The sequence below is a fragment of the Drosophila miranda genome, assembly GCF_003369915.1.
Source record: "Drosophila miranda strain MSH22 chromosome Y unlocalized genomic scaffold, D.miranda_PacBio2.1 Contig_Y2_pilon, whole genome shotgun sequence".
NCBI classification, from domain to species: Eukaryota; Metazoa; Arthropoda; class Insecta; order Diptera; family Drosophilidae; genus Drosophila; species Drosophila miranda.
The window spans coordinates 28,234,850-28,251,725 of NW_022881614.1; the positions used below are offsets into that span (position 1 = coordinate 28,234,850).

The 16,876-nt window shown below is 48.0% G+C and overlaps 2 protein-coding genes and 3 pseudogenes across 2 annotated transcripts; 3 read left to right on the top strand and 2 right to left on the bottom strand.

The window, feature by feature from the left end:
* Window positions 1–22: 22 nt before the first annotated feature.
* On the top strand, window positions 23–2,162 carry LOC117193918 (annotated as a pseudogene).
* A 509-nt stretch (window positions 2,163–2,671) lies between these two features.
* Window positions 2,672–3,800, bottom strand: LOC117192724 (feline leukemia virus subgroup C receptor-related protein 1-like). Its single transcript, XM_033397461.1, has 3 exons — window positions 3,777–3,800; window positions 3,615–3,722; window positions 2,672–3,555 (listed from the first exon to the last, which is right to left on the bottom strand). The coding sequence occupies exon 3, from the start codon at window positions 3,546–3,548 to the stop codon at window positions 3,237–3,239; it is 312 nt and encodes a 103-aa protein (XP_033253352.1). The 5' UTR covers window positions 3,549–3,555; window positions 3,615–3,722; window positions 3,777–3,800; the 3' UTR covers window positions 2,672–3,236.
* Window positions 3,801–4,133: 333 nt separating this feature from the next.
* LOC117192715 lies at window positions 4,134–8,816 on the top strand (annotated as a pseudogene).
* Window positions 8,817–9,662: 846 nt separating this feature from the next.
* Window positions 9,663–10,712, bottom strand: LOC117192721 (feline leukemia virus subgroup C receptor-related protein 1-like). The gene is made up of 2 exons (XM_033397458.1): window positions 10,605–10,712; window positions 9,663–10,545 (listed from the first exon to the last, which is right to left on the bottom strand). The coding sequence occupies exon 2, from the start codon at window positions 10,536–10,538 to the stop codon at window positions 10,083–10,085; it is 456 nt and encodes a 151-aa protein (XP_033253349.1). The 5' UTR covers window positions 10,539–10,545; window positions 10,605–10,712; the 3' UTR covers window positions 9,663–10,082.
* A 420-nt stretch (window positions 10,713–11,132) lies between these two features.
* LOC117192714 lies at window positions 11,133–16,220 on the top strand (annotated as a pseudogene).
* The last annotated feature ends 656 nt before the right edge of the window (window positions 16,221–16,876 follow it).

Consider the following 16,876-nt stretch of genomic DNA (forward strand, 5'->3'; position numbering starts at 1 on the left):
TATCTTTGATTCGTGCAGTTGCATGGATGAGTCGGAGGACCAGCCGCGGACTGAGGACAGCAGCACCGGCATGTGCAATGGCAGCCTTGGTCGCGAGATTATGGACGTGCAGACGCCGCTTCTGAGCGGGGCCCAACCGGTCAGGTCGGAGCTGAGCGTAAACCAGGACAACGTCCACACAGTGAGCTTCTATCGCCGCCAGCAGAGTGCAAATGTGCGTTACCTACCCCTACCCTCCGCTTCAGCGTGTCGCTAATATTTTACTCTTTTACAGAGCTCAAGCTCTACACCGGTGCGCAAGATATGTCGCGAACAGCAGGTGATGCGATCGGCTTTGGCTGGCGACTGCCACGCCAAGCACAAGCTAGAATACGACTCACCTCAGCATTTCGGGATGGCGGAGGCCGGTGCCGGAGCCAGCATGGATGACCACACCGATGATGATGACGAGGAGCTGCAGAATGCACGCGACTCCAATGATGCCACCCAGGCGCAGGACAAGATCAAGAAGTTACTGAGCGAGGTGTGCAAGCAGCAGCAAGTTATTGGCCAGGCCAGTCAGGCCTTGAATCTGTGCGCAGCTACCGTGGAGTTCTCCGGCTCCACAGAGTCCGTAGAGGGAGAGCGGTATCTGTTGCTGGCAAGTGAGTTCCGCGTAAACGTTTTTCACATCTATATCCGTAACTAAATTCCGACATTCTTACAGCTAATCGTCGACAGTCCTGTTTGGATGAGGTACAGCGTCTGCGTGTGGAAAACAGCGTCCGACCGGTGGGTGGACCAAAAGAAAAGGGTCTGTTGAGATTACCATTCCGTTGCGGCATGAGTATTTGCGCAAAATGGCCTCGGGCAGCATCAATGGCCATCATCTCGTTTGTCTTCTCAAGTACAACGAACACGTGCTGGCCACCAAGACTGTGCTGACCATGCCCGGACTGGTGTCCGTTAAGTTACCCGATGTTCTCCAGCTTAACAATGTCTATGCAGACTTTCGGGTTAGTTTAAAGCATATTTTTTGAGGATTGAGCGCCTTTAATTGATGGTTTTCCTTTGCAGATCACGCTTGAAATCTACGGAATGCTGGCACAACGGGATCAGTTGCCACACGACCTCAAGTACCACATAAACCTGAACAAGAAGGGCGGCGTAAAGACGCCAAAGAAAAAGGGAGGCGAGAATCGCTTAGTCATGCCACCAGTGGATAGTCCGGCCGGCCCGCATGTAGTGCGAACGCCTCAATTGGTGCAATACGGGTTCGCCATTTTCTCGCTGCGAGAGATACAGCGCACCAGCTGGACGCTAACTCAAGTGCTAGGCGTCAGCCCTCTGGAGGGCGTCGTCCACATGAAGGTCAACTGTGAGCTGTCCGTGGGCGTGGAGTACAAGGGATTCCTCACTATGTTCGAGGACATATCCGGTTTTGGTGCCTGGCATCGTCGCTGGTGCTATCTCAATGGCTCCGTACTCAACTTCTGGAAGTACCCCGACGATGAGAAGAAGAAGTCTCCCATGGGCAGCATCGATTTGAATGCGTGCAGCTCACAGAAAGTCACCACCGCGCCGCGCGACATCTGCGCCCGCCTCAACACCATGCTGCTCGAGTGCGAGCGCCCGGCCAAGGACACGGATCAAGAATCGCTGATAATAGTGCCCAACGAACGCACCACCACAGTCCGCCACCTCCTCTCCGCCGATACCAAGGAGGAGCGTGAAGAGTGGTCCGCTTACTTCAACAAGGCCCTGACTCTGCTGCGGGCCTGGGGGCCCACCCACTGATGGGACTAACTAACCGCTAACATTTTTGCAATTGCTGTCACCCATGACCCCTGACCCCAGATCCTGACAGGGGGCTCTTTAAAGTTTTCTCTTTTTAAGTTTTTTATGTTCTAATTTCATTGCGTTTGGCTTTTTTTGTTTTTGTCGTTTCTTTGTACAGTATTTAAAAATTCTTCGTATTCTACTGGCACATGTTTGTGTTCGAGTTAGATATGTATGTATTAAGTATTGTTTAAATACCTTTTATATGTACGACTAGATCATGTAGAACTTATGTATATTGCCTTTAGGATGTGTCTCAAAATATATATGTAAATCCCAGTAAAATCGCTGTTACACACTGATAACTTTATTGGATACTTTTAATATACACATACACATAATAACTCTTGGCTATGAAGTTGTGGGTACTTGTGTCGCATTAGCCCTGTGTTAACTATCTCTTAGAATTCCGCTATCAAAAATCCAGTGAGAGTGGCTGCTCAACCATTTTCTTATGCAGTTTCCTGTGACTGCTTTGGCTGCACAGTTCTCGGGCGTCTTTTCTGTATGTACTGTGTAGGTGGTTGTCGGTTGTTCTGTTGGTAACAGATCATGTCAGGTAGTTTATGTAGTGGGTGCTCCCTCCTCTGCCATTTAGTTTTAATGGCGATAAGGTTAAGTATGTCAGTTGGCCATTGGCCTAAAGGCTATCTAAAAAATTGTAATACACTTTTCCCTCGTAAGTTTTCCTCTAGTTCCCAACGATATCATATGTATATTATATATGTATATATATATATTTTGGATATATATGTAGGTATATTGTGTTTGACTCTAATTGTTCTGCTCGTCACAGGCGCTTGGTGGTTGTAAATTCTCCAAAATGATTACAAGAGACGAACAGCTGTTGATGTTGCATGTAGAGTGTGTAGACACCCCTGAAGGGAAGTACCAAATCTTGTATTATTCTTCAATGCCAGATAAGCTGATATGCAGGATTGCAAGTATTTCTCTAGAATATTTTTTGGTGGCTAGAATACTGGGGGATATTTCTATATAACATTGTGTCTTTACGAGTGTTGAGTGTGGTGGGGCATGGACAGTTGCAACAGAATGGATAAAGCTGAATTTCGATGCAAGTCATTGTATTGCAAAAGTTAACTAATTAATTACTAAACCTTATGCCTTGGCCAATATAAAATATAAAAAATAATTGCCTAAGCTTACTCATACATACAGGTGTGGGTGTGTATATGCAGGACTTTTGTGCACATACATATGTACGTGTTGTGCGTGCACTTTTAATGAACATTTTAAAATTCAACACTTAGGGCTACAATAGAAGTGTACAGTAAACAATAAAATAAATTAAAATGTTAAACAATTGATATGCGTAGACAACTCGTAATATACATAAAAAGAGTCGACAGCTCCTGTCTCTGAGTTGGGGTGGATGTTGTGGAGGATAGTGGGAGTGGCTAGTGTTTTCCGGGGAGAGTGGTGTAATGTGTTAAGGGATTGCCAGCCGCACTTCCAGCTTGGGCGTTCTGCCGCCGCAGATCGGACCGGGTGGCGGCCGTGATAATCGTGCCGACAATCAGCATCATGGTAGCCATGGTAGTATTGGCGGCATTGTCCCCGAAAGCTGTGAAGAGCTCCGAGTAGAAGAGTGTGAAGCAGATTCCAAAGGTCTGGGCCGAGGCATTCAGCAGACCGGATGAGGTGCCCTCGGGCTCGGGGAACGTTAGTTCGGCGCCAAACTCAAAGCCCACCGGCAAGTACCCGGTCATAAAAAAGCTGGAGAGGATTTTGGATTGGATTTTGGGTCCCAAAGGATATCTGCATATGCCACTCACATGTAATGGGATTTTAGCAGCCGTTCGACGTGCGATTGTGCTTCCAGTTTGTTTCCAGTGTTTCCACAAAGTCTACTGTCTTTTGCTCGGCCATATTCCAATAGTTTCCTACAAGAATAAAATGTTTTTAAATAAATACAAAATTGCACGCTCAAAACAAACTGCAGTGCGACCGTTTACGGTATTTTTAATACTTCTCGGTATTTTTACGGTATATCGGTATATAATGGTATATTTTGCCAATTTCATGAATCTATTAAATTTAATTTTCAACGTTATATAGAAATCCAATAAAAGCAATTACTTAAATTAGGCCAATCAAGTAGAAAATTGCTTCATCAATCGTATTAAACTGTCTGGGCATGGCTAAATGTTCTATGTAGCTAGTAATATTCCACGGAATATCAAAAACGAGGAATATGTAAAATAGAACTTGAATTCGTCAGTATATTTGCGGTATATTTTTCAAATGAGACCGCATATTTTGGTATATTTCCTACCGCCGAAAAAAAAGCGACGCGCATAATTTCGAACAACATCGGTCGCGTAAGGAGTCAGAAAACAAGAAAAAAAAAAACAAAACGACGCAGACAGCAAAAAAATTGTGTAGTGCCAGTAGAAAAAACAATATTTGAAGTGCGCGCAATAAATATTCGCATTCATAGCATCATTTGCAGCGGCATCAGCAACAAAAATGGACCCCTTCACTCAGGTACAACGTTTTGGCCCCGCACACAGTGAAGCCCTTTGTCTAACTGATTTGCATTTGTGTTGCAATTTTCCAGCACATGCTTGAAAAGGCGGAACAGCGCAGTCGCGCGCTCGGCATCAGCAACGCCAGCAAACCATGCAGCTAGCATCATCCGTGCTCAAAAACAGCCTATGCCCAACAGGAGTCACTCGCCAGCAGGTCACAGCATCAGCAGCATCAGTAGCAGCAGCGGCGGCGGCAAAGTTGTGATCCTGGACAAGGCATTGCTGGAGGCATCGCCGACCAAGCCGCTGCGTCACTATGCGGCCATCAACAAAGAAAACATGGAAATGGGCATCGAGATAAACATAACATCAGCCAAGGCAAGTTTTGCCTCTACTCAGTCCTCATTTCCCCGTGTTCACTCCCGTGCCCTAGTCTTTGTCTCGGTGCTATTTGTTTTGGTGGTGTCCTTTGTCATTGAGTTTCCTCATTGTGCTTCGCTGTTTCACACATATGTATGTACATTAGGTGCAAGTTGAAATTCAAGAGCAAGAGGTGACGGATGACGAGGAGACGCCTGGCGGTGCTGTGGATAATCCCGTCCAGGCGATCAATCAGCCGCTGGCAAGATTGCGGGACACCTCGAGGAGTCAATTGAAGCGAATGGGTGACTTGTACTCCAATACTGCCGACCTGTCCTCTCCCATCCATCGTACGGAGGCGCAGTTCCATGCAGGTGACGATGACGACGACTCAAGTCGACGGTGTCCTCGTCAGGGCAAACAGCGATTAGGCAAGCTGGCTGCACTGGCCGACACCATTAACCAGTGGGAAGACGACACAGCGCATCACGATGTGCACAGACCAATTGAAGCAGTGGCAGTACCTCCAACCAAAACTGATTTGCCCAGCCGGCGGGGAGAGAAAGGACCTGCCCCGCAACCGCCTAAGCGAGACGAGGGCGACGAAGGCGGGAAAACAAAGCAATTGAAATGGGATCCCAAGGTACTAAGCTCATTGGAGGCCCAAGGTTTTCAACGCCGTGATTCGTCCACCATTAAACATACCTATGATTATGCCAAACAGGGAGAGGCGGCAGCCACTGCAACTGACACTGCCAAGCCGCCAGTTCCGAGAAAATCGACGGCTTTCAGCAAGGTGGCCAGGACTTTTGTGCCCACCGCTTCAGCAGCGGTATCCACGAAAATAGCTTCTGTCTCCGGTACAAGCGTCAAGTCTGGCTTAGTATCTGGGCGAGCAGCCATCTTTGAAAACAAAGCGGGCGCTGGAGGGCAGATGCAAGGAGGACACCGCTTCCAAAAGTATCCGTGCGAGCTGTCACTTAAGGAGCGTATAAAGCTTTTTGAGACCGGCAGCAATAAGGCCATACTGCCGAAGGCTCCAATAGCATCTGGAGCCAGCATTACTCAGATAAGACAAGAGGAGTCGAAAGGTGAGTGCGTCTTCGGTGGTATATTAAGCCTAACTCCCATTGCTGCTTTTCCTGATCCCATAGCCCATGTTGCTGCTGTGCATCCTGTCACAGCGGCTGCTATCTCCTCTACTGTGAGCGCTGTGGCGGCTCACAAGCCCAAGCCAGAGAATAAGTTGCGCGATAAGGTGGCTGCCCTTGTGGCCAATGCCCAGTCCAGTGCGGAGAGCCGCATTAAGGATATTGATCGCCAACGTCAGGAAGACATGCAAATCATCGCAAATCGCTTCAACAAACAGAAGGAACTCTTTGTTCCGCAGCCAGCGGCAAGAGCGACTCCAGCGCCAGCGTCCGCATCAGTACCGTTGACAGTAAGCAAGGCGGTACGACCCATGCCGCCGCCGCCACCGCCGCCCATATCTGGCCTCTCACCTGCCATCGCCACCATCGCCACATGTAAGCACCGATTAATGGTACATGAACATTGTAGCTGACACTATTGTAATTTCAGCTGGGGATGCGCCAATTATCGAGGAGTCAAAACGCGCTCGCAAATCAAATTCAGAGCGCCTCTAACCCGTCCTATCTGACCTCGACTCGAGTGGAGAAAACTGCTGTGCGACGGTAACAGCCACAGCCACCGACGACAGCGACCAACAGGAGCAAGACGAAACTGAAAGGTGCGCTGACAAATGCTACTCCTGCTTGCTTTTCTTTATCTGCATTGAATAACCATCTTACCTTTTGACTGATCGACTGATGTAGCCCTAGCCCTCACATAGCTTTAATTCCCCATAGACAAGGCCAACAATAAAAATCTTGCTTAACTAACCGTTTATCTTTGATTCGTGCAGTTGCATGGATGAGTCGGAGGACCAGCCGCGGACTGAGGACAGCAGCACCGGCATGTGCAATGGCAGCCTTGGTCGCGAGATTATGAACGCAGTGCAGCGCAATGAGGCGGAGATACAGCAGCAAGGCAAGAAGGTAAGTTCAGGTAGAAAACTCTGGGATCAGAGGGAGGTCGCAACTAATCTAATTGTTCTTTGCAGACTGTGCGCTATGCAGATCAGGATTTCTACTACAACCACGAGGGTCAGGACAGTTCGGTTAATTCGTCGCAGGTATCGGCGGGCATTGACGACTATCTGGATGAGGCTCTGGTCGAAGACTATGGAAGCACTCAGGATGATGACAGCGATGGCGAGGACGAGCACAACTCCAGCCACCTATCGCTGGGCGTAAGTTTTCTCTGTTTCCTCTTTTGTTCCACCTACTTATAATCCGTTTTTACAGAGCAAGGGTACAACTGCCTCAAATAGCTTCTCCTTCCGAAAAAACCCGACTTCAACGAGTTGCCTGCCTGTTGACGAGCATCAGGAGATCATGGACGTGCAGACGCCGCTTCTGAGCGGGGCCCAACCGGTCAGGTCGGAGCTGAGCGTAAACCAGGACAACGTCCACACAGTGAGCTTCTATCGCCGCCAGCAGAGTGCAAATGTGCGTTACCTACCCCTACCCTCCGCTTCAGCGTGTCGCTAATATTTTACTCTTTTACAGAGCTCAAGCTCTACACCGGTGCGCAAGATATGTCGCGAACAGCAGGTGATGCGATCGGCTTTGGCTGGCGACTGCCACGCCAAGCACAAGCTAGAATACGACTCACCTCAGCCAGCATGGATGACCACACCGATGATGATGACGAGGAGCTGCAGAATGCACGCGACTCCAATGATGCCACCCAGGCGCAGGACAAGATCAAGAAGTTACTGAGCGAGGTGTGCAAGCAGCAGCAAGTTATTGGCCAGGCCAGTCAGGACTTGAATCTGTGCGCAGCTACCGTGGAGTTCTCCGGCTCCACAGAGTCCGTAGAGGGAGAGCGGTATCTGTTGCTGGCAAGTGAGTTCCGCGTAAACGTTTTTCACATCTATATCCGTAACTAAATTCCGACATTCTTACAGCTAATCGTCGACAGTCCTGTTTGGATGAGGTACAGCGTCTGCGTGTGGAAAACAGCGTCCGACCGGTGGGTGGACCAAAAGAAAAGGGTCTGTTGACTGTCAAGGAGATTACCATTCCGTTGCGGCATGAGTATTTGCGCAAAATGGCCTCGGGCAGCATCAATGGCCATCATCTCGTTTGTCTTCTCAAGTACAACGAACACGTGCTGGCCACCAAGACTGTGCCGACCATGCCCGGACTGGTGTCCGTTAAGTTACCCGATGTTCTCCAGCTTAACAATGTCTATGCAGACTTTCGGGTTAGTTTAAAGCATATTTTTTGAGGATTGAGCGCCTTTAATTGATGGTTTTCCTTTGCAGATCACGCTTGAAATCTACGGAATGCTGGCACAACGGGATCAGTTGCCACACGACCTCAAGTACCACATAAACCTGAACAAGAAGGGCGGCGTAAAGACGCCAAAGAAAAAGGGAGGCGAGAATCGCTTAGTCTTGCCACCAGTGGAGAGTCCGGCCGGCCCGCATGTAGTGCAAACGCCTCAATTGGTGCAATACGGGTTCGCCATTTTCTCGCTGCGAGAGATACAGCGCACCAGCTGGACGCTAACCCAAGTGCTATGCGTCAGCCCTCTGGAGGGCGTCGTCCACATGAAGGTCAACTGTGAGCTGTCCGTGAGCGTGGAGTACAAGGGATTCCTCACTATGTTCGAGGACATATCCGGTTTTGGTGCCTGGCATCGTCGCTGGTGCTATCTCAATGGCTCCGTACTCAACTTCTGGAAGTACCCCGACGATGAGAAGAAGAAGTCTCCCATGGGCAGCATCGATTTGAATGCGTGCAGCTCACAGAAAGTCACCACCGCGCCGCGCGACATCTGCGCCCGCCTCAACACCATGCTGCTCGAGTGCGAGCGCCCGGCCAAGGACACGGATCAAGAATCGCTGATAATAGTGCCCAACGGACGCACCACCACAGTCCGCCACCTCCTCTCCGCCGATACCAAGGAGGAGCGTGAAGAGTGGTCCGCTTACTTCAACAAGGCCCTGACTCTGCTGCGGGCCTGGGGGCCCACCCACTGATGGGACTAACTAACCGCTAACATTTTTGCAATTGCTGTCACCCGTGACCCATGACCCCTGACCCCAGGGGTTTTCTCTTTTTAAGTTTTTTATGTTCTAATTTCATTGCGTTTGGCTTTTTTTGTTTTTGTCGTTTCTTTGTACAGTATTTAAAAATTCTTCGTATTCTACTGGCACATGTTTGTGTTCGAGTTAGATATGTATGTATAAAGTATTGTTTAAATACCTTTTATATGTACGACTAGATCATGTAGAACTTATGTATATTGCCTTTAGGATGTGTCTCAAAATATATATGTAAATCCCAGTAAAATCGCTGTTACACACTGATAACTTTATTGGATACTTTTAATATACACATACACATAATAACTCTTGGCTATGAAGTTGTGGGTACTTGTGTCGCATTAGCCCTGTGTTAACTATCTCTTAGAATTCCGCTATCAAAAATCCAGTGAGAGTGGCTGCTCAACCATTTTCTTATGCAGTTTCCTGTGACTGCTTTGGCTGCACAGTTCTCGGGCGTCTTTTCTGTATGTACTGTGTAGGTGGTTGTCGGTTGTTCTGTTGGTAACAGATCATGTCAGGTAGTTTATGTAGTGGGTGCTCCCTCCTCTGCCATTTAGTTTTAATGGCGATAAGGTTAAGTATGTCAGTTGGCCATTGGCCTAAAGGCTATCTACAAAATTGTAATACACTTTTCCCTCGTAAGTTTTCCTCTAGTTCCCAACGATATCATATGTATATTATATATGTATATATATATATTTTGGATATATATGTAGGTATATTGTGTTTGACTCTAATTGTTCTGCTCGTCACAGGCGCTTGGTGGTTGTAAATTCTCCAAAATGATTACAAGAGACGAACAGCTGTTGATGTTGCATGTAGAGTGTGTAGACACCCCTGAAGGGAAGTACCAAATCTTGTATTATTCTTCAATGCCAGATAAGCTGATATGCAGGATTGCAAGTATTTCTCTAGAATATTTTTTGGTGGCTAGAATACTGGGGGATATTTCTATATAACATTGTGTCTTTACGAGTGTTGAGTGTGGTGGGGCATGGACAGTTGCAACAGAATGGATAAAGCTGAATTTCGATGCAAGTCATTGTATTGCAAAAGTTAACTAATTAATTACTAAACCTTATGCCTTGGCCAATATAAAATATAAAAAATAATTGCCTAAGCTTACTCATACATACAGGTGTGGGTGTGTATATGCAGGACTTTTGTGCACATACATATGTACGTGTTGTGCGTGCACTTTTAATGAACATTTTAAAATTCAACACTTAGGGCTACAATAGAAGTGTACAGTAAACAATAAAATAAATTAAAATGTTAAACAATTGATATGCGTAGACAACTCGTAATATACATAAAAAGAGTCGACAGCTCCTGTCTCTGAGTTGGGGTGGATGTTGTGGAGGATAGTGGGAGTGGCTAGTGTTTCCGGGGAGAGTGGTGTAATGTGTTAAGGGATTGCCAGCCGCACTTCCAGCTTGGGCGTTCTGCCGCCGCAGATCGGACCGGGTGGCGGCCGTGATAATCGTGCCGACAATCAGCATCATGGTAGCCATGGTAGTATTGGCGGCATTGTCCCCGAAAGCTGTGAAGAGCTCCGAGTAGAAGAGTGTGAAGCAGATTCCAAAGGTCTGGGCCGAGGCATTCAGCAGACCGGATGAGGTGCCCTCCGGCTCGGGGAACGTTAGTTCGGCGCCAAACTCAAAGCCCACCGGCAAGTACCCGGTCATGAAAAAGCTGGAGAGGATTTTGGATTGGATTTTGGGTCCCAAAGGATATCTGCATATGCCACTCACATGTAATGGGATTTTAGCAGCCGTTCGACGTGCGATTGTGCTTCCAGTTTGTTTCCAGTGTTTCCACAAAGTCTACTGTCTTTTGCTCGGCCATATTCCAATAGTTTCCTACAAGAATAAAATGTTTTTAAATAAATACAAAATTGCACGCTCAAAACAAACTGCAGTGCGACCGTTTACGGTATTTTTAATACTTCTCGGTATTTTTACGGTATATCGGTATATAATGGTATATTTTGCCAATTTCATGAATCTATTAAATTTAATTTTCAACGTTATATAGAAATCCAATAAAAGCAATTACATAAATTAGGCCAATCAAGTAGAAAATTGCTTCATCAATCGTATTAAACTGTCTGGGCATGGCTAAATGTTCTATGTAGCTAGTAATATTCCACGGAATATCAAAAACGAGGAATATGTAAAATAGAACTTGAATTCGTCAGTATATTTGCGGTATATTTTTCAAATGAGACCGCATATTTTGGTATATTTCCTACCGCCGAAAAAAAAGCGACGCGCATAATTTCGAACAACATCGGTCGCGTAAGGAGTCAGAAAACAAGAAAAAAAAAAACAAAACGACGCAGACAGCAAACAAATTGTGTAGTGCCAGTAGAAAAAACAATATTTGAAGTGCGCGCAATAAATATTCGCATTCATAGCATCATTTGCAGCGGCATCAGCAACAAAAATGGACCCCTTCACTCAGGTAAAACGTTTTGGCCCCGCACACAGTGAAGCCCTTTGTCTAACTGATTTGCATTTGTGTTGCAATTTTCCAGCACATGCTTGAAAAGGCGGAACAGCGCAGTCGCGCGCTCGGCATCAGCAACGCCAGCAAATTTCCTTTAACCGAGTGCAGCGTAGCATCATCTTCGGTGGCTCAAAATTTGGAACCCACGAAGCCTATGCCCAACAGGAGTCACTCGCCAGCAGGTCACAGCATCAGCAGCAGCAGTAGCAGCAGCGGCGGCGGCAAAGTTGTGATCCTGGACAAGGCATTGCTGGAGGCATCGCCGACCAAGCCGCTGCGTCACTATGCGGCCATCAACAAAGAAAACATGGAAATGGGCATCGAGATAAACATAACATCAGCCAAGGCAAGTTTTGCCTCTACTCAGTCCTCATTTCCCCGTGTTCACTCCCGTGCCCTAGTCTTTGTCTCGGTGCTATTTGTTTTGGTGGTGTCCTTTGTCATTGAGTTTCCTCATTGTGCTTCGCTGTTTCACACATATGTATGTACATTAGGTGCAAGTTGAAATTCAAGAGCAAGAGGTGACGGATGACGAGGAGACGCCTGGCGGTGCTGTGGATAATCCCGTCCAGGCGATCAATCAGCCGCTGGCAAGATTGCGGGACACCTCGAGGAGTCAATTGAAGCGAATGGGTGACTTGTACTCCAATACTGCCGACCTGTCCTCTCCCATCCATCGTACGGAGGCGCAGTTCCATGCAGGTGACGATGACGACGACTCAAGTCGACGGTGTCCTCGTCAGGGCAAACAGCGATTAGGCAAGCTGGCTGCACTGGCCGACACCATTAACCAGTGGGAAGACGACACAGCGCATCACGATGTGCACAGACCAATTGAAGCAGTGGCAGTACCTCCAACCAAAACTGATTTGCCCAGCCGGCGGGGAGAGAAAGGACCTGCCCCGCAACCGCCTAAGCGAGACGAGGGCGACGAAGGCGGGAAAACAAAGCAATTGAAATGGGATCCCAAGGTACTAAGCTCATTGGAGGCCCAAGGTTTTCAACGCCGTGATTCGTCCACCATTAAACATACCTATGATTATGCCAAACAGGGAGAGGCGGCAGCCACTGCAACTGACACTGCCAAGCCGCCAGTTCCGAGAAAATCGACGGCTTTCAGCAAGGTGGCCAGGACTTTTTGGCCCACCGCTTCAGCAGCGGTATCCACGAAAATAGCTTCTGTCTCCGGTACAAGCGTCAAGTCTGGCTTAGTATCTGGGCGAGCAGCCATCTTTGAAAACAAAGCGGGCGCTGGAGGGCAGATGCAAGGAGGACACCGCTTCCAAAAGTATCCGTGCGAGCTGTCACTTAAGGAGCGTATAAAGCTTTTTGAGACCGGCAGCAATAAGGCCATACTGCCGAAGGCTCCAATAGCATCTGGAGCCAGCATTACTCAGATAAGACAAGAGGAGTCGAAAGGTGAGTGCGTCTTCGGTGGTATATTAAGCCTAACTCCCATTGCTGCTTTTCCTGATCCCATAGCCCATGTTGCTGCTGTGCATCCTGTCACAGCGGCTGCTATCTCCTCTACTGTGAGCGCTGTGGCGGCTCACAAGCCCAAGCCAGAGAATAAGTTGCGCGATAAGGTGGCTGCCCTTGTGGCCAATGCCCAGTCCAGTGCGGAGAGCCGCATTAAGGATATTGATCGCCAACGTCAGGAAGACATGCAAATCATCGCAAATCGCTTCAACAAACAGAAGGAACTCTTTGTTCCGCAGCCAGCGGCAAGAGCGACTCCAGCGCCAGCGTCCGCATCAGTACCGTTGACAGTAAGCAAGGCGGTACGACCCATGCCGCCGCCGCCACCGCCGCCCATATCTGGCCTCTCACCTGCCACGCCACCATCGCCACATGTAAGCACCGATTAATGGTACATGAACATTGTAGCTGACACTATTGTAATTTCAGCTGGGGATGCGCCAATTATCGAGGAGTCAAAACGCGCTCGCAAATCAAATTCAGAGCGCCTCTATCCCGTCCTATCTGACCTCGACTCGAGTGGAGAAAACTGCTGTGCGACGGTAACAGCCACAGCCACCGACGACAGCGACCAACAGGAGCAAGACGAAACTGAAAGGTGCGCTGACAAATGCTACTCCTGCTTGCTTTTCTTTATCTGCATTGAATAACCATCTTACCTTTTGACTGATCGACTGATGTAGCCCTAGCCCTCACATAGCTTTAATTCCCCATAGACAAGGCCAACAATAAAAATCTTGCTTAACTAACCGTTTATCTTTGATTCGTGCAGTTGCATGGATGAGTCGGAGGACCAGCCGCGGACTGAGGACAGCAGCACCGGCATGTGCAATGGCAGCCTTGGTCGCGAGATTATGAACGCAGTGCAGCGCAATGAGGCGGAGATACAGCAGCAAGGCAAGAAGGTAAGTTCAGGTAGAAAACTCTGGGATCAGAGGGAGGTCGCAACTAATCTAATTGTTCTTTGCAGACTGTGCGCTATGCAGATCAGGATTTCTACTACAACCACGAGGGTCAGGACAGTTCGGTTAATTCGTCGCAGGTATCGGCGGGCATTGACGACTATCTGGATGAGGCTCTGGTCGAAGACTATGGAAGCACTCAGGATGATGACAGCGATGGCGCGGACGAGCACAACTCCAGCCACCTATCGCTGGGCGTAAGTTTTCTCTGTTTCCTCTTTTGTTCCACCTACTTATAATCCGTTTTTACAGAGCAAGGGTACAACTGCCTCAAATAGCTTCTCCTTCCGAAAAAACCCGACTTCAACGAGTTGCCTGCCTGTTGACGAGCATCAGGAGATCATGGACGTGCAGACGCCGCTTCTGAGCGGGGCCCAACCGGTCAGGTCGGAGCTGAGCGTAAACCAGGACAACGTCCACACAGTGAGCTTCTATCGCCGCCAGCAGAGTGCAAATGTGCGTTACCTACCCCTACCCTCCGCTTCAGCGTGTCGCTAATATTTTACTCTTTTACAGAGCTCAAGCTCTACACCGGTGCGCAAGATATGTCGCGAACAGCAGGTGATGCGATCGGCTTTGGCTGGCGACTGCCACGCCAAGCACAAGCTAGAATACGACTCACCTCAGCATTTCGGGATGGCGGAGGCCGGTGCCGGAGCCAGCATGGATGACCACACCGATGATGATGACGAGGAGCTGCAGAATGCACGCGACTCCAATGATGCCACCCAGGCGCAGGACAAGATCAAGAAGTTACTGAGCGAGGTGTGCAAGCAGCAGCAAGTTATTGGCCAGGCCAGTCAGGCCTTGAATCTGTGCGCAGCTACCGTGGAGTTCTCCGGCTCCACAGAGTCCGTAGAGGGAGAGCGGTATCTGTTGCTGGCAAGTGAGTTCCGCGTAAACGTTTTTCACATCTATATCCGTAACTAAATTCCGACATTCTTACAGCTAATCGTCGACAGTCCTGTTTGGATGAGGTACAGCGTCTGCGTGTGGAAAACAGCGTCCGACCGGTGGGTGGACCAAAAGAAAAGGGTCTGTTGACTGTCAAGGAGATTACCATTCCGTTGCGGCATGAGTATTTGCGCAAAATGGCCTCGGGCAGCATCAATGGCCATCATCTCGTTTGTCTTCTCAAGTACAACGAACACGTGCTGGCCACCAAGACTGTGCTGACCATGCCCGGACTGGTGTCCGTTAAGTTACCCGATGTTCTCCAGCTTAACAATGTCTATGCAGACTTTCGGGTTAGTTTAAAGCATATTTTTTGAGGATTGAGCGCCTTTAATTGATGGTTTTCCTTTGCAGATCACGCTTGAAATCTACGGAATGCTGGCACAACGGGATCAGTTGCCACACGACCTCAAGTACCACATAAACCTGAACAAGAAGGGCGGCGTAAAGACGCCAAAGAAAAAGGGAGGCGAGAATCGCTTAGTCATGCCACCAGTGGAGAGTCCGGCCGGCCCGCATGTAGTGCGAACGCCTCAATTGGTGCAATACGGGTTCGCCATTTTCTCGCTGCGAGAGATACAGCGCACCAGCTGGACGCTAACCCAAGTGCTAGGCGTCAGCCCTCTGGAGGGCGTCGTCCACATGAAGGTCAACTGTGAGCTGTCCGTGAGCGTGGAGTACAAGGGATTCCTCACTATGTTCGAGGACATATCCGGTTTTGGTGCCTGGCATCGTCGCTGGTGCTATCTCAATGGCTCCGTACTCAACTTCTGGAAGTACCCCGACGATGAGAAGAAGAAGTCTCCCATGGGCAGCATCGATTTGAATGCGTGCAGCTCACAGAAAGTCACCACCGCGCCGCGCGACATCTGCGCCCGCCTCAACACCATGCTGCTCGAGTGCGAGCGCCCGGCCAAGGACACGGATCAAGAATCGCTGATAATAGTGCCCAACGGACGCACCACCACAGTCCGCCACCTCCTCTCCGCCGATACCAAGGAGGAGCGTGAAGAGTGGTCCGCTTACTTCAACAAGGCCCTGACTCTGCTGCGGGCCTGGGGGCCCACCCACTGATGGGACTAACTAACCGCTAACATTTTTGCAATTGCTGTCACCCGTGACCCATGACCCCTGACCCCAGATCCTGACAGGGGGCTCTTTAAAGTTTTCTCTTGTTAAGTTTTTTAATGTTCTAATTTCATTGCGTTTGGCTTTTTTTGTTTTTGTCGTTTCTTTGTACAGTATTTAAAAATTCTTCGTATTCTACTGGCACATGTTTGTGTTCGAGTTAGATATGTATAAAGTATTGTTTAAATACCTTTTATATGTACGACTAGATCATGTAGAACTTATGTATATTGCCTTTAGGATGTGTCTCAAAATATATATGTAAATCCCAGTAAAATCGCTGTTACACACTGATAACTTTATTGGATACTTTTAATATACACATACACATAATAACTCTTGGCTATGAAGTTGTGGGTACTTGTGTCGCATTAGCCCTGTGTTAACTATCTCTTAGAATTCCGCTATCAAAAATCCAGTGAGAGTGGCTGCTCAACCATTTTCTTATGCAGTTTCCTGTGACTGCTTTGGCTGCACAGTTCTCGGGCGTCTTTTCTGTATGTACTGTGTAGGTGGTTGTCGGTTGTTCTGTTGGTAACAGATCATGTCAGGTAGTTTATGTAGTGGGTGCTCCCTCCTCTGCCATTTGGAATTGACTCTAGTTTTAATGGCGATAAGGTTAAGTATGTCAGTTGGCCATTGGCCTAAAGGCTATCTACAAAATTGTAATACACTTTTCCCTCGTAAGTTTTCCTCTAGTTCCCAACGATATCATATGTATATTATATATGTATATATATATATTTTGGATATATATGTAGGTATATTGTGTATATTGTGTTTGACTCTAATTGTTCTGCTCGTCACAGGCGCTTGGTGGTTGTAAATTCTCCAAAATGATTACAAGAGACGAACAGCTGTTGATGTTGCATGTAGAGTGTGTAGACACCCCTGAAGGGAAGTACCAAATCTTGTATTATTCTTCAATGCCAGATATGCTGATATGCAGGATTGCAAGTATTTCTCTAGAATATTTTTTGGTGGCTAGAATA

Coding starts and splice junctions, on each gene's coding strand:
- LOC117192724 (XM_033397461.1), bottom strand. CDS start 3,548: ATGACCGGGTACTTGCCGGTGGGCTTTGAGTTTGGCGCCGAACTAACG.
- LOC117192721 (XM_033397458.1), bottom strand. CDS start 10,538: ATGACCGGGTACTTGCCGGTGGGCTTTGAGTTTGGCGCCGAACTAACG.